The sequence below is a fragment of the Setaria italica genome, chromosome II, assembly GCF_000263155.2.
Source record: "Setaria italica strain Yugu1 chromosome II, Setaria_italica_v2.0, whole genome shotgun sequence".
Classification (NCBI taxonomy): domain Eukaryota; kingdom Viridiplantae; phylum Streptophyta; class Magnoliopsida; order Poales; family Poaceae; genus Setaria; species Setaria italica.
The window spans coordinates 30,690,443-30,717,309 of NC_028451.1; the positions used below are offsets into that span (position 1 = coordinate 30,690,443).

The 26,867-nt window shown below is 48.7% G+C and overlaps 2 protein-coding genes across 3 annotated transcripts; one reads left to right on the plus strand and one right to left on the minus strand.

The window, feature by feature from the left end:
* The first annotated feature begins 444 nt into the window (after positions 1–444).
* LOC101783705 (U-box domain-containing protein 11) lies at positions 445–3,679 on the plus strand. The gene is made up of 3 exons (XM_004956771.4): positions 445–1,289; positions 1,399–2,352; positions 3,166–3,679. Exons 1-2 carry the CDS (start codon positions 745–747, stop codon positions 2,306–2,308), a joined length of 1,455 nt encoding a protein of 484 aa, XP_004956828.1. The 5' UTR covers positions 445–744; the 3' UTR covers positions 2,309–2,352; positions 3,166–3,679.
* Positions 3,680–7,648: 3,969 nt separating this feature from the next.
* On the minus strand, positions 7,649–11,495 carry LOC101784517 (motile sperm domain-containing protein 2). Of its 2 annotated transcripts, none has more exons than XM_012843313.2 (7): positions 11,215–11,495; positions 10,855–11,007; positions 9,758–9,904; positions 9,335–9,487; positions 8,632–8,754; positions 8,400–8,542; positions 7,649–8,274 (listed from the first exon to the last, which is right to left on the minus strand). In XM_012843313.2, exons 1-6 carry the CDS (start codon positions 11,341–11,343, stop codon positions 8,465–8,467), a joined length of 783 nt encoding a protein of 260 aa, XP_012698767.1. In that variant the 5' UTR covers positions 11,344–11,495; the 3' UTR covers positions 7,649–8,274; positions 8,400–8,464. The 2 variants fall into 2 exon arrangements, with proteins under 2 accessions (XP_012698767.1, XP_012698766.1); XM_012843312.3 differs by having other exon boundaries at positions 7,836–8,253; positions 11,215–11,494.
* Positions 11,496–26,867: the final 15,372 nt, after the last annotated feature.

The window sequence follows — 26,867 nt, forward strand, 5'->3', positions numbered from 1 at the left end:
TGACTACGGTCAAACTAGCCTTTGCTAATTTGACACTGCCATGCGTGAACGTTTGCTTCAGCTTATTCAGCCGGCTTATCAGTCACCAAACAGTATTTTCCTCTCACAACAAATCAACCGTTTCAGCTTTTCAGTCAGCTTATAAACTGAAGCGGACAGATCATGGCCCCATGGTTCATGAACGGAAATGCAACCTGTAAACAAAGTCAAAAATGGAACGCCACTCCGTCATCCATCAGATTCAGGTTGGAGCGTCGCAGGCAAGGTCTTAACTACTAACTAGGCACAAAACGTCATTCGCTGACCTGGTGCAGCCAAGTTGACAGCGCTGCCCTCAATATTTTATTTTATCAGGCTCCCCGTTCGTCTTCCTTCCCTGCAAGATCCAACTGTGACCATATGCCCACAACCATAAACAAGCCAATCCAGTGAAGCACGCCATTAACAACCGCTCGAGGTACTCGGCTCAAATCTAACACCATTTATTGCCCATTATTTTATATTCTTCTAAAAAAACCAGCCCATCCCGCTGACCGCAAGACCCCACCGGCTCGGTCGCAGGCCGACTGGCTGCGTGCCGGCGTCCGTCCGTCCACGCGTATAAACCCCACCCACACTGCCGCGCCACGGCTTCCTCCGGACGCCAGTCGCCAGCGGCCTAGCGCAGCCAGGTGTCTCGCCCGCCTCCGGCCGGCCGGCCAATGTGACTCGCCGACGAGGCTCGCTTGCAGTGGAACGCGATCGATGGTGGCGAGGTGCGCGCACGCCGACGCCGGCGGGTTCCGCCTCTGGCCGATCTTCTCGGCCGCCACGCTGCGGAGGAAGGTGCTCGAGGTCCTCACGTGCGGCGGCGGCGGCGGGGATGGAGGGGGATCCTGCCGCGGGCGGACGGCGTACCGGTCGCCGCAGCGGATGCCGAGGCCGCGCCCGCGGTCGGACAGGCTCGCGGAGCTGCTCAGGGCGGAGGAGCCGTCCGAATGCGGTGGCGGCGGCGACGACGACGACGAGGCGGCGGACGCGGCGGCCAGGAAGGTGGAGGCGCTCGAGGAGCTGAAGGGCGTGGTGGCGGCGCTGCAGGCAGGCGGGGGCGAGCCGTGCATGTCCCGCGTCGAGGCGGCGATGGCCGTGCGGAGGAAGGCCAAGGACGAAGCCGCCGCGAGGGAGATGCTCGCGATGCTCGGCGCCATCCCGCCGCTCGTCGCGATGCTGGACGAGGGCGGCGACGGCGGGCAGGAGGTCACGGCCCCCGCGCTGTACGCGCTGCTCAACTTGGGGATCGGCAACGACACGTGAGTTTTTTCTGCGCTCTCATGTTCTCCTCTGTTTCCTCTGCTTCGTGATCAGATCTGGGAGTTCGGTTGGTGTCTGATTCGTTGAGTTGCTTGCTGCCATTCCCAGGAACAAGGCGGCGATCGTGCAGGCCGGCGCCGTGCACAAGATGCTCCGCATTGCGGAGGGCGGCGCGTCCTCCGCGCTCACGGAGGCCGTGGTCGCCAACTTCCTCTGCCTCAGCGCGCTCGACGCGAACAAGCTCGTCATCGGCGCGTCCGGCGCGGCGCCATTCCTCGTCAGCGCGTTCCAGGGCGCGTCCTCCACCGAGCAGGCGCGCCACGACGCGCTGCGCGCGCTCCTGAACCTCTCCATCGCGCCCGCCAACGCGCCGTACCTGCTGGCGGCCGGGCTCGCGCCAGCGCTGGTGGCGTCCGTCGGGGACGCGCCAGTGACGGACCGTGCGCTCGCCGCGCTCTGCAACCTCGTGGCGGCCTGTCCCGAGGGCCGCCGCGCGGTGAGCCGCGCCCCCGACGCGGTGCCGTCCCTCGTCGACGTGCTCAACTGGGCCGACGAGCCCGGGTGCCAGGAGAAGGCGGCCTACGTGTTGATGGTCCTGGCGCACCGGAGCTACGGCGACCGCGCGGCCATGGCCGAGGCCGGCGCCACGTCCGCTCTGCTGGAGCTCACGCTCGTGGGCACGGCGCTGGCGCAGAAGCGCGCGTCCAGGATCCTGGAGATCCTCCGGGCCGACAAGGGCAAGCAGGTGGCCGACGACGCATCGGGCGTCGTGGCGACGGTGTCGGCGCCGCAGGAGCGCGGGTGCCGCGGCGGGGAGGAGGCGCTCGACGGGGAACCCGCGGACGCCTGCATGAGCGCGGAGAAGCGCGCCGTGAGGCAGCTGGTGCAGCAGAGCCTGCAGAGCAACATGCGGCGCATCGTGCGCCGCGCGCGGCTGCCGCAGGACCTCGCGCCGGCGTCGGCCGAGAGCCTCAAGGCGCTCACGGCGTCCTCAACCTCCAAGAGCCTGCCGTTCTAGGAGACCATGCCATTGCCAAGCTCCCACCGGAACAGAAAACTCAGGTAAACAAGCCATTGCCCTGATGCCCCGTCTCTTCACAACTGCACAACGACAGTACCTTGAGCAACACCGCATCTGAGCATTTTCGTTGCATATTCAGTTGATCGCTCAACTACCATATCAACACTGATCCAGCATTTTGTCTGTCATTACAGTCACTTACTGAATAATTGTCTCACTGTCTCACAAAAGGCTGCTACTAAACAAACAGTGTAATCAGCCATGGAAATTTTCATTTGTCCCTTGCAAACACATTTTCTTAAAACCCACCAAACACATTTTTCTCAGTTTATTTAATCTTTGACCACTCTGCCACTAGCCCACTACCAGCAAGTACAACAACCATTAGAAGAGTTTAGTTTTGGAACTGTCCTAAACTGCAACATAAGCCATTTCCCACCTTGGAAACCGGTTTGGAAGAAGGTCAAGAAGCTCTCTATTCTTCATCTCCTCCTCGGCATCGGTCAGCGCCTCGCTTTGCCTCGACCTTGGGGGTTGCCATGGCCATTAACAGCAGCTTTGTTGCTTTGTGGCAAAGCAAAGCTCGAGCCCCAACAGTTTAGGCCAAGCCATTGTTGTCGTCCCTACCCAAAAGCTGGAGACAGGTCATCATTACCCTCGCTTTGGAGTTTGAAAGACAAAGTTACAACTAATCCACTGTCAGTACCCCTGTTTCTTTCTCCTGCAAGCCAGCTCTGGAAACCATGGAATAGTTTATGCTAGCGATTATTCTATCTCCTGCTGAGCTGGTACTGCCTGATGATGGTCCAGACAGTAAAAAATTCCCTCTGAACCTGCCCTTTTTTTTTTTGCAGCAGGGAAGAGGCCAGGAGAGTGATGAGGAGGAGACTTTGCTGCACTCTGCACTGCATTCCATTGCATGCGTCGGAGACCGGGAATCTTTGGAGTGCCTGCGGAGCGGAGGAGTGATTAGAAAGATGAGCTAATCTAAGCACTTGTTTATCGGCTGCTCGCTTGCTCGTCGCCCTTTTCCTCGTGCCTGCTGATGGAGACCACGTGCATGGATGGATCGACCGGGTCAAATTCAGACGACAGACAGGAGCTGGCTTTGAGATGTTCTCCTAATCGCTTTCTCGTTTTGTTAATCGCTTCGATTGTTCTTCTTCCGCTTTTGTATATGGGAATAGGTTAAGTAGTTTAGTCATACTACATCTAGTGGTCATTGTGTCAGGGCTACTCTTTTAGATGTGTGCACATGTTCTCGTGTTGGAGTGTGTGATAGGGTAGTGGAGGGTTTTAGAAGAACTAGAAAGAGGATGTAGAAGTTCATATTTTAAATTTTAGTGCTGGCTCATTCATCTTTTCGTCTTTGCCGACCTGAAAATGGTTTCCCTGTTTCAGCTTTCTTCATGTGCTGCGTTGTGCATTTTAAGGTTGAAGCCTCAGACCGTTATCATGATGGCAACTGCCGCTTACCCTAAACAACCTCTTGCTACTTTGCATCAGATTTAATCTTTTGGTGCACCTTGCACCTAGTTTATTTTGAACACACCTGGTTCAAGTTGAAGAATTCTTTTTTTTTTAAACTAAAGTTGAAGAATTCTAACTTTGTACACTTTTAGGCTCGAGGGTCGTTGGACAGACGTGTAAGCCACACAGGACTTGAGTGTATGTGTATCATAGGATCTCCAACCAAACCTGGTTCGTTGTGGTTTCAGAACATGATGTTTTGGTCAGCTCACTATTTCTGCAATCTTGTGCAGTTAACTCATCTAGACCAATGTTACTCCGTAGAGAAGGTGCATTAATATGGACCTAGTAAAAATTCTGTGGAACAATAATCCTATTCGTACCTACTGATCCGAAGAATTCCATGCACCAATGCAAGTACGAAACCAGCGATCTCTCTATGACACATGATTATTCGGCAACATTCATTCGACCGGTAGTACGGTACGGTGAGACTCATAAACCAAGTCGGTCGGTTAATCTGGAGTTGTCAAAACACTGTTGCCAAACAGAAGAAGACACGCGCATACTACAATACACACGCTCTCGCCCCATGCTCTCGTTCTTAATAGCTAGCTAGGAGTAGGAGCGAGCGAGTAGTGATCATCATGTGGTGGGGTGGTCGGTCTCGGATAATTGAAGGGGTGGTGGGTGATCGGGTAGCGTCAGCGTCAGCTAGCCTCGACGACGGGACCAGAGAGGCAACACACACAGAAAGGAGGAAGAAGATGCTGTCGCAATGCAATTGACGGGTAATAATGTAGGACCTGTTCGCTTCAGCTTATAAGCCGGCTGAAAAGCTGCAACGGCTGATTTGTTGTGAGAGAAAAACACTGTTTGGTGGCTGATAAGCCGGCTGAATAAGCTGAAGCGAACAGGCCCGTAGTATCGCCCAGCCGCGGCCGGCCGGCCTGCCACGACGGGCCATGCTTCCTCCTACTATTCCGCACTGCCACACTCACATGGTCCTGCGTGCCACCAAATCGACACCCCCCATTACCATTAGTCCATTCCTCCATAATAACAATAGTATAATGCGTGCGTAGCGTGGAAAAGATCTTTATTATAAAACCTGAACTGCTGAACATGACGTAGTACTACCTAGCACGGAGCTGTATTCTATTGAAAAACACCGGTGCAGACGTGCTAATACCACAATACAGTGTTCTCAGTTGGCAGTGTGAAGACACCAAACACCAGCAGTTGTGCTTGCTGACCCAGTACCTTTGGGATCGGAACTGGATCGAACCAAGGTTAAACGTACAGCCTCCGGACAGGGCATGAACAGAAGAGCGCAGCGCACAGCGGCCTGATCTCCGGCAGGTCTGAGCCTTAGAGCATGGAGTTCGTTGTCCCTCCCCTGTGCGGCTGTGCCCGGCAGATCGTGGTGGACGCCAGTAAAAGATCTGCGCCCTCGCTCGCTCTAGTCTCGAGCTCGCGATCGGGATGGGATGGGACATCCTGGTTGTACACGTAGGGCCGTAGGTGCGGACGGGGCCGGCCGACCGGGCCGGGAGCTAGCTGCGCGCGCAATCATGGATCGCGGCAGGCACGTAAATAGAGCGTAGGCTTTTCTCGTTGCCGATCGGCCGTGCGGTCGGTGCGGTTGGTGGGCAGTAGCGGTGGAGCCGCCGGTCGGGGCGCTCGGGGTGTCGTCGGGAGCGTGGGAATCTTGCCATCTTGGGCGACGCCGCGAGGGGACGGGAGCTAGCGCCGATCCAAGCCTGCTCGCAGGACGGGGGCCAGCCGGGGACACCTCTACCGGCATGTGCCCGTCGCGGTACCAGTATCATTCTTTGGCCACGATCGTAGGAGCTGAGTGGGAGTGCGTGAGGCAGGCCACGATTCTTGGAATCTTGGTGTGCGTATTCACTGTTTGTCGACCGCGCACGGGCACGGGCGAGGAGAAGGGATCGCCGATTCGTCGTCGTGTCTTCGCCGTCCCCTACGCCTGCAGGTGTCGAACTGTCGATCGCCCGGTCCCCGGCGTGGTGCGCTGCCGCCTGGCGCCAGCATCCGGTCGGCGCCTTTTGGTCGGCCCGCGGGTAAAACACGTGCTTTCAGGAACGAAGCTAGAGAAAAACTACGGCTCATAACATATGCACGATGTTCAACGAAGATCTTTTTGTAGGACTCTAACTTCGGCTTCTCCTGCGGCTTCAACTAAAACCCTAACAAATAGTTTTATCAAAAACAGTTCCACCTCTGAAGCACTAGACCAATCGAAACCATTTTACATGAAGAAGTCAGAGAAAAAAAAATTTAGCTCCTCACTCCTTCCCGTTCAAAGAGGAGCCGAAGCCTTACCAGAAGAAACTAAAAAAGTGAAAATTTATAAGGTATAGCTGATTTTGAAATTTTTCTCGCACCCCGCACCTAAAATTTACACCGTGGCTCCGCCCCTACGTGCTTTGGCGCTAGCGGGTAGTAGCGGACGCCTGCGTGTAGAAATCACAGTCTCTGAAGGAAGTGCGCCAGCAGAATCGCGCTGTAGCTATCGGACGCCATCGCCTGACGACACTTGGGATGCCATCGTGCCAGCCTGTTGATCAGTAGCGCGTCAGCAGACAGCGTGCGTACGGCGAGAAGCCGACGTAGCACCGTCGTCGTACCGTACGCCGCCGCCGACGCCGAGGATGGGATGGGGGAGCGAACGAAGGTCCTCAACGGACGTCTTATGAAGTGTACGTACGTCGGTACGTGCGTGCGGGAAAGGAAAACTGCATTAGACCAGTTTTGTCTGCGCCGAAGTAAGGCAAAGCATGTGGACAGTGGAGACCTATTCCTAGACAAGAACACGGTGGTTGCCAGCCGAGCCTAAATCCACAGCCGCGGCAAGCTAGCCGGGACAGCCACCGGTTTGTGCGTTCCTTGTTTGGCCAATGATCTGACCCTCGCGTGCCTAGCTCGTCCGGGTCAAGGGTTCGCGCTCTAAGCAGAACTAGTGTTGCTGTAGCTCGGTCCTTATGCGCTGGCTTAATTAACTCAGATCTCAACCACATTGTACACGAACGGCATTCATGTGTGTTAGCTAGCTGCGATGCCGAAGCTCATCAGTCCTGCAGTCCTCGCAGATTCATTAATCATTATGCACAGAACGGGAAGGGCCTTTTACGCCTGCCCATACTGCCGGGCTGGAAGGCCGGTCGAGCGTGCGCATCAGAAACTCAGAATGCTAGTATGCGCGCGTGCACCCTTTCCACGGTTCCATTCCACCTCGACCCTCGCATCCCATCGATCGGCACCTGCTTTGCCGCTTTCTGGCAAGCTTGCTTCTCCCGGCGTGGGTTGCTGACTTGCTGTTGGAAATGGGGGAGACGCGCGGGCGCGGCCGGGAGAGGAGAGGAGGAAAGCCAACAGCCGCGAGCGCTCATTGCTCCGGCTGATGATGAGTCGGGGGGACACGATATCTTCTGCCGCAAACCTGTGGCTCCTCCCGTCAACCAGCCGTATTATTTACCGGCGTGCAGAGCAGTCGAGTGCCGCGAATTGGTTTTCCCCTTTCTAGGACCACGTGCTCTCATGCACGTCATTGTTTTTTTTTTTTTTTTTTTTTGAAACTCACGTCATTGTTAGATGTATGCTAGCGTACCGTAACATGCTGTCGCACGGAATAGTGATGTTGAGACACATAAGTACTTCAAATTCATGAAGAAAAATTAGAGTGCATATATAGCTAACAAGGTAGCTAAAGTTATGTAGTACAAGCTAAGCAAGAGAATAAAAGATACCGTGCTACCATATGACAGGCTGAATTCTACACGGAGAATGGCTTCGTAACAGAATCAACAGAAGACGTCAGAATAGAGTAACCAAGGCCTGAACATGTGCTCGAGAACAACACAAGTGCATTGGGGAAAAGATACGAAGTACATCATTATCAAAGGATAAAGTTGCTCCGTTAACAGAAAAGGAGGAAGAATTGGTCAGCATCGGAAAATGAAACATTTTACCTGCTCGTTCAGAATGGAGCACCTCATCTTTTCAAAAAAATAAAAAAAGAATGGAGCACCTCTGAAACCATCTTCATTTTCCCATCTTCATTTTCCTTTTTTCACCAGAGAAAAATCATCTTTATGCTTTATTGACACCAAAAAGATGCCCAAGAAAATGTGTTTATATACTTATATAACATGTCATAGGAGGACAACTGCAAGCAAGGCAAACAGCAGTACAGCACATGACCTCGTCTCTAGAACTTGAACTGCTGGTAAAACGTTCTGTTCTTTGCCAACCGAGGATTGGCTTCATCCAAGACATTCTTTCACCAGTTCCTGTAATCTGTCTTCACAAAGATTCAGTTGCGTCTTCTATTTCCTGGGCACAAAGTGACGAGGCCAAAAATCTGATGGAGTCTCTTGACATTTCCTAATTGGAGTGGAGGAATGGAGGTGCTTCATGTGCCACTCAAACAAGTACAGAAGGCCATATTTCTGCAACCACCAATCATATTTCTGCAGCTTTGATTTTTGGAGAGATTGAGAGTACTAAAAATATTCTGTGCACAGTTCAGTACTCAACTTTCAACTGATAAACATCACTTTTGAACAAAGCAGGGTCAGAGAAAATCAGCACTGACCTGCAACTAAGATCTGCCAGAGCCGTTCCTGGATAACAGTCTTACTGAAGAAATAATCAAGGCACCTAACTGCGGAAATCATGAGGTACGGTTTCTTCTGTGAAGTATTCTTTTCTCACAGTCTCAGAATCGCAAAATCTCACCTGATGCGCAGGGACAACAATAACAATGGAGGGTAAGATTACCATTTGGTGAAGCACTAACCTGTGTGAGAGCACATGAGAGAGCATACCAGGGAGGCATATGATTTCAACAGAGGTTTAACAATCTGCCACATTGGTTGGAAAACAAATGGAGCATCGACAAAAAGAACTTGGCCAAGCCGCTTCGGATAGTAATAGTAGAAAACGTCAATCTGGGAATGGGGCAGAGTTAATTGCGATGCGTGGACACAAAACAAAATCTTGTTTTCATGTACTACACATTAGCTGCAGCAGACTGCAAGAGATCAATCTGCAAGTTACTCCATTAGATAAACTTGGTGTTTTCCCTTTGAGAGCATGAACACATCATTTATATCTTTCTGAACTGATGTCTCATCACACTTTTTATATGCAGAAAAGTTTCCTATTTATTCATCAGGATACTTCTTGCAACAGATGTATATACATGAAATGAATCACTAATACGGCACTACTGCGGCCTTTTGACAACCTTTTGTATCATCACAAATCAAAGTACACATGTGTAACAAGTCCAAACAGCACAAAAAGTAATCAGAGATGCTTATTTATGTCTATAAGCTACTCCCTCCGTCCCAAATTATAAGTCGTTTTGGCTTTTTTAGATTCATAAGTTTTGGCTTTATATATATATATATATATATATATATATATATATATATATATATATTATGTCTAGATGCATAGTAAAAGGTATGAACCTAGAAAACCCAAAATGACTTATAATTTGGGACGGAGGGAGTATCAACTTACCAAAAACTTTAAGAACTGGAGGTCACCATTTTCAACACGGAAGCCTCGCAGATCAAAGATTCCAAGTATATTCTCTGCCCCCGAGGGAAGTCTGTTTATTGCCTTCTCGACCAAATAGGCACATAGCTTCTCGTTTTCAACTGGATCTTGTGTCTGCGGTAGCATATTATACATGGATTAACAACATTATTAAGAACAAAATGCATGTAAGATATACGAAATATCAGTAAGTTACAAGTCAGAAGATACTAAAGCTAGCTAAAAGCCATGTGGTTTTGGAGCTGCTCTGAAAAAATCCTGATAGTTTGCCATAAGCATACCGCTGTGCATTGTTCTTTGTGCTATTTAACAATTGGAAACACTGTGCAGCCACTATCCTTGTTGAACATTTCTAAATCAAGATTGAGAACAAAAGAAGTGTACCGAAGGAAAATGTTTGGCTGCTACTACAACTAGCACAGGTCTGCCATAAATGTCCAATGAATCATGTATATATGCCTTGCCAGTTTGATACAGGTCTTTCACCGATTCTTCTGATAATTCTGATACACCAAAATCTTGACGCCATTTCTAATGCAGGTAAATCCTTAAGGTACACATACACATATAAATTCTTCAGTGTCAGGAATTTAATGAGTAAATTGCTAGGCTTTCCATGACATTGCAAAACATAAAACTCGAGGTGTCAACTGTATCATTTCAGAGCAACATTGCATATTGGAACATAATCCAGGTTCAAAGGTAACATGAGAAACCTGCTAAAAAAAATAAGTGATAACATGCAAATAAATTGGAACATGAATATGAAAAATTGCCCAGTTAAGTCCGTGTAAGTAGGAGAGGAAGATGTGTGCCTAGTTTCTTTCCTATCTTTGTGTAAGGAAGATGGTAATTGGGCTTGGGAAATTGTAACCTGCTCTTCTTTTTTCTCTCTCAAATACATACCAACCTCTCAATTTCTCTGTGTACCTCTACAAATTATCCAAACACGCCATTCCTATATTTTTCCTACTTTATTTCGTTTCTTTGTTTTTCTCCTACATTCCAATCTAGTTCCTATCCTTTGCTAGTTCCAGTGCTTTCCATTTTCCTAGGTTGTAATGAATCCTAGAATGGAAGAAATAATTATAGTTCAGCTGTGTCATTCTTATGCCCAATTTAGTCCAGAACTCAATACTACTATCAGTGAATTGACCGTCGCACTCGGCACAGCTCAAGATGCACTAATGACTCCAAAAGTAACAAACAGCATAACGTTTGCACAATGATTCGAATTTGAATTTATTGAAGTAGTTTGGGAAAGCCTGCCCCCAGTTAATCAGTTGCTTTTGTTGATATGTTACAAGCTGCTACTAACTAAAGGAATCATCTACAGAAAATTGTACTACACTTTCAGTACCTAGCACCTAGTATGGATAATGGCTTTAGCAGACATCTCTTCAAGTGCAGAGAAAAGCTAAGATGAGAATGTAATGAAAGAGAACCATAGATGTTTCTGCTGAACATAATTTATAGGATACAATGGCCTTGGTGAGCTTGGAGACAGATTCGTCGACGGAGAACTTGCGGTCCTTCAAGAACCAGAGGATCATGTCGTCATCGTCCCTCCCGTTCCTGCCCGTGGGGAGGCCGGGGTGCTCCCTCGCCAGCCGTTCCTTCACCTCCACGACAAGCTTCACACGCGAAGCAAGAGAAACCAACGCAAGGTAAACAAGTCAACCGATAGTCTCAGTTACACATCCCACTGCTGAATGCTGATGGCTCGAGGTAGCGTGTGACGAGGCACCAATCAGCTCAGCAGAGTGGGATCGGGAAATCTTCGAAATGTCAAGAGGCCAGGGCAGCGTGGTGCCTGCGGGCGCACTGGGTTGGTTGGTTACCTTGGAGGTGGGGGCGGTACCACCGGCATCAGGCGGGGCGGCGCTGCGGCAGCGCACGGCGCTCCTGGCGAGCCTCCGGGAGAGCGGAGGCGCCCGGACGACGGAGCGGAAGGAGCAAGAGGCAGCCATCTTCCCCCGGGATTCCGAATTTTTGGACCCTGCGCTGCGACGCCGGATTGCGGGGGACTTGGGGCAAAGGGGCAAGCCGGCAAGCGGATCGACGGAAGAGGGGGAAGCGTAACCGCGCAAGGCCAAGGTCCCGCAGGTGGCCACGGCCCAGGCCCCCAGCGCGTCCTATCCTGCCCGTTCTGAATTGTCCTGGTCCTGGCTCACGCGGCCGTACGTTGTGGCCGAACTGTTGACGGCATTTTGGGTTATGTTGCCTTTATGTATTTTTTTTGCCATACATGCAGTAGAACTTTAACACCTATTGGGACATGCTTCTATACATGTGCATGAGCGTCTTACCTAGGCCCATGTTTGAAAGAAAATTATAATACCACACTAAAAAGATATTTTGAGGCACTTGAAACTTTAGCATAATCACGATCTATGCGGACACATCACACTGCCTCCAAGCCTCCAAGCGTAGGGTTCAGTTTCTCGCTACCCAACATAGGGTTCCCTAATTCAGCGCTGCGGATTCGTCCCCGTGACCTTCCACACAACAAATCATTCAGAGCAACTAGACCCACTGCTCCAGCCCCCTCTGCAGCTGTGTCAACCTGATGATTTTTTTTTTGAAAAACCCAACCTGACAATTATCATGGACTAGAGGAGGAAACCAGCAAGAAGAGTCACAAAGCGGCCACTCAATGAAATGGGAAGATATTGGGCTGAGCCACAAAACTACAGGCGGCCCACGCAAATAAATGGGAATGATCTATCTTGTGCTGGGTCAACAAATCTGAGAAGCCATGCCGGGCTGGGGTGTGGATTGTCGCTTTGGGCCTCCAGTCCGCAGGTCTCACGCCGTTCAACTGGATGATTTCCATCGGGTCACATCGACAGCGTACACGCGCTGTCCAAGCACCATCCGCGACTCGGCGCTCGACCATGCCGTGTGCCGTGCGAACCGAGCCAAACCACCACTCCGCACCATCCCCAACCACTTTTGGGACGAGCCCTGTGCTGTGCTTGGCGCTTGGCAGGCCTCCTCATCAACGCGGAGCTGTGCTACAGGGGATGGCGGCCGCGACCCGCCCAGTACGTACTAGGGCTAGGACGGTGCACGGGAGGCGGGAGGTCAATGCGCAGCGCAGAGATGGTAGATGGACGGTGGTGGCCGGCGGCGTGTTTCTCGCCGTGTCACCACACGCCACGAGCCCACGAAGGCAGTGATCACTTCCCGCGACCGCGCGCTAGGTTTTCTTGCATTGGGCGGCGGACGCAAAGCCAGCCAGACCCTGCAAAACGGTGCGGATCTAGGTCTGGCCACTAGGAGAGTATAGGCAAACCTACACTTGTTCACACCTAAATCCAAATAATTATTATCTACTATTTATCCTCCCCAATTCCACCCATATCCGATGGATAATTAATTTTATGCTACACACATATATATCCAATTGATTAATTATACCCTCTCCATGCCTTACCCTCCACATTTATAATGGATATATAATTTTCTATCCATACTCTTCCCATTTGAAGTGGGTGTGGATTTAGGAAGAGGGTATGGATACCAGTGGTAGGGAGCGGACCAGACCATCAGATTCATTGAAGTTATGTACCTGCTACAACAGCACAAGCAAACGGGGTCATCTATAGATACCGATGCTACTATCCCGATGCTACTATCTGTAGTTTTTTCCCTCTCTTTGTTAGACGTGCCTCACAACGAGGATTTTCATCTTTTTCTACTCCCTCCGTCTATGTTTATAAAGCATGAGATGACTTGGCACGATCTTCCAAATAACACTTTGACCAATCACTTATCTTAAATTATATTGTTTGTGGTTATAAACTTATAATCATTGTAGAGTATATTTGATTACGAATCCAACCATATAAAGTTTACATATAAAAATAAAAAAATAGTTAAATTATTGTTCAAAGATTGCAAAGTTTGAATCTTGATATGCGTGTGCACTTTATAAATAAAAATGGAGGGAGTAATATTGTTTACAAGTACTTGCCCATTAGTATTTTATTATTTCAGTGGAGTGATCGACAGTTCTGTTTCTAGCATTCCTCACAATTCTAGCAATTCTTTAATAATATAATCTCCACAAATTAATTATCCATGATTTTGTAGCTAGCTAACAAAATGTACTAAAAATTGTTGGGCACATTTACAAAATGTGTGGGAAAAGTGATCAACCTTATAGTTGGACTATACCCAGCGCACCAATATGTTGAACTCTAACTAAACGCCCCTCGGTTTCCTTCTCCGTTGCCCCTCTTCAACCACCCACCTGCATCTTCAACGGTGCTCCCATCTCCTAATTCTCAGCCATCTTAGATTGCCACACTAATAACATGATAACCGCTGCCCTACCATATCCCTCCAACCCTTCTATCTTGTACTTCTTCTAGCTAGCTTGCTCTGCAGCCCTCTAAGCCTAAAGGTGACCAGAGGACCTCCAGCAAACCTGCTTCCTCGTTGAAAATGATATCTAAACTTGGCATGTGGTGCGTGAAGATATATTGAGTGAAACTTTTAAAAATATCAGTAACTTTGTCTATTTTCCTAATGTGTTGTGTGGTTATATCTCTCTCTTTGTAGATGAATGAATTATTTGTGTAATCATTTATCACTATAGTTCCAGTTTCAACTCATAGGAATGTGATAGAGGTACATGCAAAACAAAATGCCAACAAATAGCAGAGGACCCAAGCAACTAAAGTCAAAGCAAAATCTCAAGCATAAATACAAACTATAGGCTATGTATATCCGTGAATACTAATGCATATGAAGTTGAGTAACATTGGAAACCAAAATATGAACCTATACTTGCAACAGTATCAAACTAGTAGACTACATGTAACGACCTCGGTTAAAATCCTTCGTGTTAGTCTTAATCCGAGTCCCTGATCACCTGTCTCAGTTTACCAAGCCTAAGTGCTCAACCTCCAGATCTCCCGACCCCCTGTGATCCGACCCCTCGCCGTGTTTCCCCCAGTTCCGACCCCGCCGACCCCCAACCCACCGTCGGATCTTTCTAAGTCTTCCCACAACGGCTCCCTTCAATTTGAGCCGTGGACCACCGAGACTGACCGATGGACCCACGAGATCTTTCTCCCGGATCTCCCACGACAGGCGCACACCAGTTGCATGCCCGCTTTAGAGTTCCCTAGCCGCGTGGCTCAACTCCTCCGACGCCCGCCGCTCTGCCTCGTCGCCGACCACGACCGGATGGATTCTCGCGCCCCCTTCCCCAATCGCGGCGGAAGCTCCTCTGCTACCCTTTTTGCAGCACCTCGCCGCCCGCGCCCATCATCACATCGCCAGATCCCGGCTGCAGAGCCCGATGCCACCCGTCTTTTCCGTCACCCCTCCACAGTCGCGCCGCCCCGGTCCTCGCTACGCGACGATTCCTCCTCCGCTAACCCAGACCGCGGCAGCGACAACTCCTTTTCCGCCTTGTCAGAAGCTCCGCCCCGACAATCTGTTGCTCCGCGCTCGCCCCCGCGACCGCAGCCGCCTGTCTTCTCACCTGTGCACCCTCGTTTCTAGCGCCGTTTCCCCGGTCACTTCCATCAGATCCACCGCACGACGACGCCCACCTCCGCCAAATCTCAACCACCCGCAAACCCGCGCCTGCGCCGCCCTATCATCGGTGCCCAATGACCGCCGGTGTCATCCCCTAAGTCCTGCTCCACCGCCCTCGTCGCTCAATCGTCGCCCCGACAGAGCACTCCATCCCTCTTCCCCGGCCTTCGCGCCGCTCCCCCTTCTCTCTCCACGCAGCTATAAAAAGGGAATGCCGGAGCCCCGCTGGAGTTCCCCTTTGCCATCGCTGCCCTCCCGTTTTCTCCCTGTTTGTGCTCACAGCACCACCGCCTAAGTTTGAGGGACTCTCCTCTCCGCTCAAACACCACCTTCCCCAATCCACCAACCACTGCTTCCCGTGCTGCACAAGAGCTTGCTTGTGATCCACAAGAGGCACCGCCGCCGCCGGAGTACCACCGGACATCCTCGCCGCTATCCCAAGCCTTAGTCTTTCCGCCCAAGCCTGTTCTTTCCCGACCCCAAGCCTCATCTGTAAGACGAAGGTAAGCTACCGACCCTTGTTCGCCTCGTCCGACCCCTCCTATCCGCCCGACCCCGGTTCCGTCTCGCCCGACCCTGTCTGTTCCGCCGACCTTTCTCCACCTCGCCCGAGGGCTCGGCTGTATCTTTTTCCTTGAACCGAGGGTGTATGTGTAACACTTGGGGACTTTTCAGCGTTACGTCTGAGGACCCCTAGCACATCTATTCCTCTAGATTAAGGGTCAGATCATAAGTTCCTCCCCATCCGACCCTTATATCTTGATCTCCACCAACTCAATCGAACCTCTCCACCCTCCTGTAACTTGCCGCAAGTTTCTGGGCTCAAACTTGCAAGTGTTGCTATTGAAAATAACCGTCTAAATGCTAACCAATGCATTGCATTCGTGTAGAGCTGCGTCTCGCCGACGGCTTCTACGAGCTGCACCCGGCACCAGAAGACGAAGGTGTAGCCGAGCTCCTGCCTCCCGAAGCCGAAGCCGCCCAAGCAGACGAGCAGCTTCCCTCCTCCTTGCTCGAAGGCAAGCCCCGGATGTATGAATCCCCTATGTTTTACCAAACTTGCGCATGCCTTCTTTAACATGTGCATTTACGTATAGGAGTTGTTTGGAACCATAGATGCATAACTTAGCTCCCTTGATCTGAACACTAGCTGTTGGACCGAGTAGATGCTTTGCTTAAATAGGAAACGGTAAAAGCCGAGTGATTTCCTGTCACTCGCGAGTTGTAGGAGTTGGTTGTTCCTCTTCTGTTACAACTATAAGGACGATGGACGGGGCAGGGTTTGGGTAACTCTTTGGTGGTCGGGTGATCGCCCCGTCTGTCTATAAAACTTGCTAAGGCCCGACAGTGGTGGTGTTCGTGATCAAGTGTTTGAAAGTACTAATCTCATACCTAGTATGGGATGGGGAAGCCTAGTACCTGATTGAACTAGGGCGTGGCTTATACCCCTGCTGTCCCTGGAACGAGGTTCTCATGGTGCATCATGTGGGTGCAAGTGCGGTCACAGTTTGGTAGAGACCGGGACTGTGGAGCATTGCATGCCAAGGGAAGTTTGGACCTGACACACGCCTGGGAATTAATGGGGACGGCCGACACAGGAAGCGACCTTTGTGGTCCGCGAATGTCATGAGATTAGGTTCGCCATGCATGGTTAAGAAACCCGAATCGATTCGTCTGCCTCTCACAGTTTGGGATTGCTTGATCGCTATGTCACCCTGAGTAATTAAAGGAATCTGATGATGACATGGTCTGGATGATGATGTATATACCTTTGGTTGGTTCTATATCTGTTTATAATAGGTTGCACACTTAGACCGGATAATGAACTTAGAACCTGAGCTAAAACTTGAAAGTAGTGATACGCCTAGCGCTTTTGGCAAACGAACCCCTCAGCCAAAAAGCCTTGCATGTCTAGAAGTGGTGGAGTAGCGTACTCCCTGTCGGTTAAGTCTTGTTGAGCTTAGTAGCTCAGCCTTGTTGTGGCTCTTCTTTTTCAGGTGAAGTTGCTGCCTGTGAGCCTCCCTCTGCTGGCACTTGGCCGCCCCAACTCCCTCCGGGTTGGACGGTTGAGTGGGATCCCTCCTCGGACGGCGAGGAGAGGGATCACTGATGTCCCGGTTGGCCTCACCAGGGATGTCCGACCCCGACGAGTTAGCTTCCGCTAGTTGTTTTACCTTCTGTTGTTTTTTTTCTGAACCTTGTAAACTCTGATGTTGTTTTATGGCCAAACTAAATGGTTAGTTTGTTAACTCAGTGGACTTGTTGTATTCTCTGGAACTGCTCACCTTCGTGTGGGTTTGCTATTCGGTCCTGTTCAAGTGGTTAAATCGGATGAAATCCGACGGCACTTCGTGTTTACTTGGTTAAGGCATGAGCGTCGCGTATCAGGCGGCTTAATCATGACTAATCAAGGAAATCCGAAGTGGATCCGCCACAGCTGGTACCAGAGCCGGTTTAGCAAGACAGAGAACACAATAGGCCCTAATCACTTCTTTAAAAGATAAAAGTTGCAAGCAACTCTTTGAAAAATCTTGTATGATCGTTAAGGATGACTTTAGTACGAGAGGCCCTAGGGGATTTTGGGGTTGTTTTTAGGTGGCTAATATCTAATTGGTTATCTTGCTAACCCTTCCAGCACTTCGCCACGTTTATCATACGCGTGCCGAGTTCCGCATCACAAGTATGCGAGGGTTGATAGGGAGTTCTATTCAAAGGACCCTATCATCGCGGTTGTTTCGCCCACGTTTATCATACGTGCGCAGGTTTCGTATGTTAATCCATACGAAGGTTGGTATGGTTCGATTCCAACGAGCCTATCATCACGGTTGTTCGCCACGTCTATTATACGTGCACTGATTCCGCATCACGAGTATGCGAAGGGTTATACGGTTCCATTCCAAGGGGACCTATTTCCACGGTTGAGTGCTGTCCATGCAACCTTGAACGCATGGGTGTCGTTCCTATAGTGAACGGTAATGTTTGGGAACGCTTTCGTGGGTGCTGGCACGAAAGGTTCATGTGGTTGTGTTTTCTGCAGGTACACTAACCGCGATCGCTTAGGAAACGTTGATAGAACCGACTAGTTATTATAGGGAGAGACGTACTGGTTGCCTTGCCACCAGCACTAACCGCGTAAGACCAAGTTTTGGCAGTTGTTTTGGTTAAGAACGAGGTAGGCCGTGCATGCGACATCAGCTAAGAATCTGTAAAGTCACCCTCCTCAAAAGCAACCTTGCTCGGAAAAGCTCTTCTTCGGTTCTAAGAAATTCTAGTTTCTTCCAACTTGTTCTCGATTAAAATCCGAATGCTTTTTCTGTCCGACCCCTGGCCTTTAGAGTTCATCTCACGTTGTTTTGGTTCTTGGTTCCAGATGGCTGCCCCCGGACATATCCTGTATGGCGCAGATGGCACCTCCCATTCGACGTGTCTGCACTTCGAGGGTTTTCCCGCTATCTTGTGGGACACCTTGAAGTGGTTCGGGTACCAGTCTCCACCTTTGTATGCGAGATGGTTGTACCTGGAGCGAGGCGTCCAAAGATGCAACGTGCAGGCAGTAGTACCTCCCCCTCCTGTGCGGCCCGACTGGCCCCAGTTTGGAATCTCAGCATACGGCCACACACTGGAAGACACCTGGGAGTCAGCTGCTCTGCAGCTCCTCACTCAATTCTGTCAACTGCACCCGCTGGAGGTCACCCTAGACCCCATCGGCCTGTTCCCTGCTAGGAACCGGTTGGACCCGCATGGCTCGACCGCGTCAGCAACATCGAGGTGTTGGCCACCTCCTACTCAATGGTCACCATCTCCACTATGAAGTTGAAACTTTACCAGCAACCTAACCTTGACATGATTAAGCTACTGCACAAATTTGAGGCTCATTAGAGTTGCACAAAAATAACTAAAAATGTTTCATTATGATAAGGTAGTGTGTGCTTAACTATTTTTAAGATAGAAGCCATAACGAATCTGGGTATGAAATTTTAATAGTAGGTTCCAGAGGTGAAATAGAGCATTTGGTTAATTTTTCATAATTTTTAGTGAAGGGCATCTTTTCCATACATTTACCCTAATTATTTTTTCCCAAAAAGGAAAATAGTTTTCTTTCCGCTTCTGATCAGGTTTTATATTTTTCCTACAAACTACGCTACACCACTGACCTATTCCAATTTGTTTCACATTTTATCATCTCTGATTTAATCATGATGCAAAAAGAAAAATCTTCCTGCAGATTTCAATTAATACTAAAACAGTGACTTAACTATCTGAGTTTGGCTCCAATTCATTTGTCCAAGCTTCTATACTCAGAAACACACACTGCAGATTTGGATTTATCTTTTTAGCATTTTTCCTTGATTTACAACGATTTAAATAGCTTAAACAAGGATTAAAACATATAACATTAATCCTAGTAGAGACTTGTGCCAAAAGTATTTTTATCAGAAACTATACTTTATAATGAGTCTAGATAAATTGATTTGTCATTTTTTTGAATTTTCTATGAGTTTTGGTGAATTTTCCAAGTTAAACACATTCTTTTGCCGGTTTAAACATTAAACCGAAATAGCTTTGCATCCAAGCCCTCCTAAACTTTTTAAACATCACAACCATGCCCTCGTGAACTTACAACCAAGTCCTCACGTTGCCTCTCTCAGGTCCTACAAACTTGCACGGAGACCCCTAACTCACATTTCGCAACTCAATTGGGTCCCCGGGCGTGCGTGCGGTGGCGGCCGGCCGGAATTCCGGTGAAGCGCCGGCGGGCTTTGGGCGGAAAGGGGCTGGGGAGGCGCGGGGGCTCACCTGCGATCAAATTTAGGCGGTTGCGGGTGGTGGGGAAGTCCGACGGGGACGGAACATGGCGGCGGGCGGCGAGCGGCAGGGACGGTGTCGGGCGGCGGGGCTTCCGGTGCGGCTGGGACTGGGTGGAGGTGACGGGCGGTCGCCTGGGCTTCAAGGGACAGCGGCGAGGCTGGCGGTGGCGTTGGCGAGGGACGGCATGCGGCGGAGGTGGCTCTCCGCGGCGAGCTTGGGCGACCGCACGCTGAGGCGGGTGTTGCGGTGGTGGGAGTGGTGCGGGTGCGGGGAGTGGCGAAGGGGAGCACGGCGGTGCGGGCGGGGCTCTTATAGGCGGTGGCGGAGCACGTGGCTGGCCGGTGGGCCTGGAGGGGGAGCGGGGCGCGAGGCCCGCGTGGACCGGCCGCGGCGGCGGCCATTGGCGCCGGCGGGCGATGCGGCAGGCGTGCGGGCAAGGCGCGACAGGCGAGGCAAGCGTGCATGGTTGAACGGCTTCATCAGGGCACCGCAAGCGAGGCCGAGGCGCTGCTGCGTCTTGTCCCGGGTGCGAGTTGGCGAGCACGGCGGCGGTGGCGTGCCAGAATGTTGCGGGAGCGCGTGCGGACAAAGCAGCGGCAAGGGGCGACTCGACGGGGCAGTGCTGCAGGCAAGGCAGGGGAGCTGGATGGTCGCGGGCGTGCAGGGAGTTGCGTCCTGTCGTGGTGGGGACGGGGAGAAGGAGCGGCGCCGGTGGACGCACGGCACGGGGCGGGTGGCGAGCAGAGCGCGGCGCGCACGCGCTCTGGCGCGCTCTGGATGAGGGATCCACGGGATCGCTTCGCTGGGCCGATCTTCAAGCGTAATTAACTCCAGATTTTTGAACTACGCGACCTTAACTCCCTTTACAAAAATTGTAGTCTTCAGATTCAAATTCAACTTTTTTAATTGAACCGAGTTCAAATCGCAGCATATTTGAAGTTACAAAGCTTCAAAGTTTGAAGGAATGCCTGATTTCTCAGACTTAGAAGAATTAAGCTGTTTGGCTGTTTTCAAGATTTTTGACTGACTTGAGCTCCTGTTTTGAAAAGCTTCTGAGGTGAATTTGACCAGGGTTTAAAATATGAAGTTGTTGTATGAACTTAGCTCTCCAACTCTTACACAGGGTTTTGCTGACATTCTGTTCAAGTTTCGTAAGATAAGCTCAGGCCAAGATGCATGGTTAAACTGAATCCAGACTGAGTCTAGATTGCAAATCGGGGCTGGGTTGACTAAACTGACCGACTTTGACCTGGGTTTTGAAAGCCTTCTGTACGGATTTCAACCTTACTCCTTAGTCAAAGTTGTTAAGGGATTGAAGCTCTAAAACTTTTGTATAGATTTCAGCTTGAGTTTATTTTGGAAATTTTTTGATAAAGAGCTCCAAAGTTGGGACTTTATCTGTTTTTCTTAAATTGACACAGTTTTGAACTTTGAGTTTTTGAAGGTTTTTTTGCTCAGATTCAAACAAAATACCAAAAATAAGAGTTATTAGGGAAGTTGAGTTCTACAACTCTTAGTTGGACAGATTTTTAAGTTCTTAAGCAAAAATTTGAGTTATGGTTTAAACAGTTGTTTATCTTGTGAGGATAAAAGTGTCTTTTTACTTGTCTTCACAACTGACAATTGTTCTTCTTTACACTCTAATGAATGTACTTAAGATTAAACATGGTTTAATTAGGCTAGGTTGTTACAACAAGATCAATATATTGTGCACTACTTGTATGCATCCATATTAATTTTGGGTATTAAGTACAAATGTGCAAAATGATGAAAAAACAACAAATATCTTCTATTTTGTCTTTTCTACACAGTCAAATCTCTCAGATAAACAAAAACGGCATGACTAAAATAGTTTAGGCTAAACATTTAAGAAATGTATGATTCGTAGTTAAGTATACATGACAACAGAGAAATGGTAGCTGAATTGTTCATTGCCCAATACCATCTATGCAACAGAACAAATTGACAGATCACAGGCGAACTTGGGTTGTAAGAGTTTAACACACAATTACTTTGAACAATTGGTGGTTAGTACAAAAAAGAAACATTATGGGAGAAATGAGAGTCATATTGGTGAACTCATAAGTCATGTATACAGAACAAACTGACAATCACAGGCAAACCTGGGTTGTAAGAGTTTAGCACTCAATTACTCCGAACAATTGGTTCTTAGTAAAAAAAAGAAATATTATGGGAGAAATGAGAGTCATATTGCTGAACTCATAAGTTATAACACTAAAAGGGGAAAAAGCTTACCTGAGACTAGGAAATTTGAGCTAGGTTGGGCATCGTGGCTGGTGGAATTAACAGTGAATAAAGTTAACTTAAGAATAGGAACTGTTGACGCAAAATCTAGTCTTCAGATCATGCTTCGTGAACATGCGAGGACTTGAGAGATCTGCTTCACTACAGTGTAGGATCCAACGGCTTGCGAGAGTGCTAGACTTGCCAGTAAATTTGACCTAAAATTGACGAGGTAAATGTTTAATTTTTTAGCCAATTGACTGGGAGCTCGAGAAGCTCACGGATGATGTCACATCGGCTGGGGTTCGACATGCATGTGATTTCAAGTGAGAAAGATGTAAGCAATTGGAATAATAGATTTAATGGCATGCGCCATCAGCTATATGAGCCGATAGTTTGTAATAGATCTAAGATTAATAAAACGGCCATTAAAGATAACTTGTCTATCACGTGCGAGTCATTTGCACTAAAAGAATTAAATTGTTGTAATGGCCGAGAGATCGGACTTAACCGAGGCAGTATTGACTCCGCAGGGCAATAACTTAATCTTTTAATTCTAAAGAATAGAACGTAATGGCAAGACCTCGCGCAGCAAGCTACCGGATCGATAATATCAAACTACTGTAGCAATAGATGGATCGGACTTAACTGAGACAACATTGGCTCACAGAACTCTAAAGTTCTGACAACTGGTGACACGAGGGGCGGGTAAGAATTTATCAGATCTAGTAAATATATAACATTAAAGCATGGCAGCATGCACAACAACAAACTAGCCGGTAGAATAAGATAATTGGTGAGCCTTTGAAACAGTCAAAAGGTTGATGTGAGTTAAGTTAATTAAATCAAACAGAACTCGATAACTAGTCTTGTATTTAAGAGGATCAAAATATCGAACCTAATCGAGAATGTTCTGATACAAATAACACAAAGATCGATAATGATGGTACTTACTAACTTGCTGGAGGTTGAAGCCGATGCAGCCCAGCTTGCTAGAACGAACTTGTTAAAAACTACTGTAAAACTACTCCTAGAGTTTCGTGGCGTTGAAGAAAAATTGTATTGATTGATTGATGATTATTCTTGATTACACCCTGGGGCACACAACAATCCAATCCTAATCAGTCACGATACCTGATCCGTTACATTTATTCTAAAATATCTAAAAATAGACCTCCATGTTTTCCCTTATTTGTGGAGACATCCATACTCATCTTTGACTCTTTCATCTTGTATTGGCTCTTGAAACCTTATCTTTAGTTGTTGACCCTGGTTAAAAATTGGCATCAACGGGAACATATAATAGGAAGAACTGGAAGAATCATAATGGGATGGCTGAGCTCAGCGGTGCTCATCCCTTTGGTCAGTGTGGCGGATTCAGAGATCCAATAACTTATAAAATTACTCACAAGAACAAAATGGCTTCCACTTATGATAACTGCAATAATGATTATTAGATAAAATATTGGTAGGATACATATATCGACTATTTAAGCATTAAAATTGTAGAAAACACTACTTTCAGATAACTACTGGCATGTTACCAACAGTTACTGCTATAGGCAATTATACTACACAATTCGCATTAGGTAAAATTACTTTAGTTAATGATTTTTTAATATAATGTGCCATTTTATTTCTACAGGTGGTGTTGCATGACAAAACCATATGATTACTCGCATAAATCAAAGTACGGGATGAACAAAATAACAATGCTCTACTCACAGTTGCATTTGTTTAGAAAAAACTTGAGTCGCATAAACAATCCTTTTACCATTATGAGAGTCAGTAAGGGCTTGACTTATGGCAATTGGCAAAACTACTCGATGATATCGTCGCAAAGGCAACCGGCGTTGCTCAACGGGTCATAGACGTTGCAGGTGGCGGTGGTCGCATCAGACAATGGTGGTGGTCGCATCAGACAGTGGTGGAGCTGTTGTGGCCTCCCGCTGCTAGGGAACGGGCGAATTGGATCCGCGACGCCGTCCTGAGCCTGTACTGGCTGCGGCGGCGGCGGCGGGGCTCGGGGAGCAGGTGACAGGGCTTTAGCGCGGGTGGTAGCTCGAACTCCGTGCCGGTGCCATGCATGTACAGCAGCACCTGTGAGGGGAACGGAGGAAGGGGAGTCGGGGCAGTCACCGCCTCATCAACGGCGCGGGTACCGTACTGGGATCGCCGGCACCAGCGATGCGCAGGAGGAGGCGACGGCGCGCGCGGAGCAGAAGCGGTGCAGGGGAGGCGACGGCGCCGGGTCGAGGCACGGCGGCGTGGGCCGAGGTGAAGGAAACCGCTGGAGAACTCCAGAAGGGCGACATTGCTTTTTACGGTGGGCCCTACATGTCAGACACCCAGCTTTAGTATAGAGGTATTGACTAGGCAAAAAGAAATCACTGCACACCGTCACACCCGGTGGCCTGCACACGCATGCAGTATTGCGAGCTGACTGGACTCGCTCTGGCGTGGAGAGCTAGGGTCCTAGCCCTAGTGGTGCTCAACCATAGCTGGAGCTAACAAATTGCCTACTGGATCGGGCTATACTGGTAGCTAACTAGGTTGACCTTTGTTGTCATCTCTAAACAAATCCTATAGCTGACTACAAAACAAACCAGCTAAGCATGCGCAGGCCAAGTAAAGTTGCACGTACGTACAAGATCACAATCCAAGTCAAGAACTCAAGATTGACTTGGCCTATATGCACAATAATTTAGTAATCGAGCCGGTCGGTCGATGCTGATCCTATGTTGATCTCATCGATCTTTCACAAGCCCATAGAGTCAAAAAATGAGGGTAGCAGAAAATAAAAGCAGTGTGAAACCACTCACTTCACCAACCTCATCAGCTCGCCTCCTGAGTGCAATTCGTGGTCCAGGTGTTGGCACGCCGGCGCCGCGGCAGATCTCTCTCGCGCTCGCGCGTGATCGAGAGAAAAGATTCGGCGAGGAGGCGGGGTAGGAGTTGGAAAAAAGATTAGCCAAGCAAATTAACGGGGCAGAAATGGGGGCTGATCCATCTGATGAGAGCCTGAAAGCTGTCGCACACGTCCTCGCTCGCCGGCCGTCGCCATCATCATTCCTCCCAGAAAAGCCTCTCTCTCTCATCAGGCCCTGCGCCTGCGACTGCGATCGCGCTGGTAGCGACGTCGACCAAAGGTGATCGATCACACGCCCCCCCGGCCTGCATTATTAGCCTGTCAATCGCGGTCCTCGACGTCCTCGTCCTCGTCCTCGCTCCTTGATCTCCAGGATCGGTGAAACACTTTGTTAATAACGAATTGATTAGCTGAGCAAATGCGCGTTACCGGCGGCGGGTTGACTCTCTTCGCATGCATCATCGACGAAGCCTTTTGGAAAAATACAAGAACAATGCCCGTCGACGTCATCGGCAATTAAGAAGGCGGCCAGGAGCGTACTTGCTTACTTGGGTAGTATAATCACTCCATGTGTATGTGGTTAACAAGATTTGTTAGGATAGTCTCAGTGGGTTTCATATGGCATTAAATTCTATGCCACATCAACAGTTTTGCTGGCTTGGCAATCTAATTATGAGGAGAGAGGAGAGGGAATTTCATCCCCATGAAATCCTGCTGGCACAGTTACCAAGTCTATGAAACCTAATGAAACTTGCACCGAGAATGTTATAGTTGCATCGCAAGATACATTTAATGATAACTCCATGCGAAAATTAATGATCCAAGTTATCTATGAAATTGTGCAATGAAACTGTACAATGAGAGTGAAAAAGTTTCATTTCATTAAAAATATCAAAAAAATATGATATGGCTGAGACTGGCTTAGTGAAGTTAATCAATCAACATCTTGCGTTGGCGCGCGATTAAGGTGTTGTTTGGACAGTAGTACGGGTTACTCAACCCCCCACTATCGATCTAACGGAGCCGACCTGACGATTGACTTTCTCCGCACTCCATAGTGCCATGATTACAGCCTTTGACAATGGCAGCTTTGGCCGGTGATCTTCTGTGCCCATGGTGGTTGGCTGGTTCTAAGTGGGTTGGTCAGCGTGCAGGAACAGGGCTTACTATACTCTAAACTGAACACTTCGGGAGAAGGGAACTGCTCGGGTCTACAAGGAAAATATCTAGTGCTCTCCGTCCGTGCTGCCATGTTTTATAGGAGTAGTTCACTATACAAATAATTAAAAGTGGTTATAGACATTTTTTTGGTTGAAACAAATGTTTTAGCATGGAGCATTCTATGAAAAAGCACTGTGGTGGTAAAGTCGTGGGGGTGCATGCACGACTCTACCCAATGGGATTTCAAATCGTAGTGCCCCGTACATTTTTGTGAGTCTAATGGTCGTGCGCAATCCTTGATTAGTGCAAAGCCCGGAAGTTACACTTCATCCGTTACCTAAAAAATCACCAAGCATTCTACTACAAAATTTCAACCCAAACAGCGGCTTGAGCAGGAAAAAACAAGAAGATCGAGGAGGCATTTAAAGAAATCACAACATGGTAAGATCTGAATTTAGAATGTGCATTTGTCTCATATTTATCTTTATACTATAAGTTGTTTGAGCTGAATTATTTTTGTGTGAGGCATAATGGTGACGTTCATTAAATTGCCCTACATGGTCAAATCGTTTTGCAAATTCTCAAGAGTATTTGTGTGCTGAGTCATGCTAGGTTAGGGATCACTGGTATTTTGCCATCAGTGAGAACCTGGTAATTGTGTGATTATATGGCTTCAACTTTTTTAATTTCGAGGTTCGTCTTCATCATAAAACCACTGGAATGCCTCTAGTTTGTCCTATTGAAAAGAAAATGTTGCATCGCAGTACTGCAAATGAATTCTCTGAATTTTGTCTATAAATACCCTTTTTGGTAGATTAAATACTCCGTTATATTACTTCATAGGCTTTGTAAATA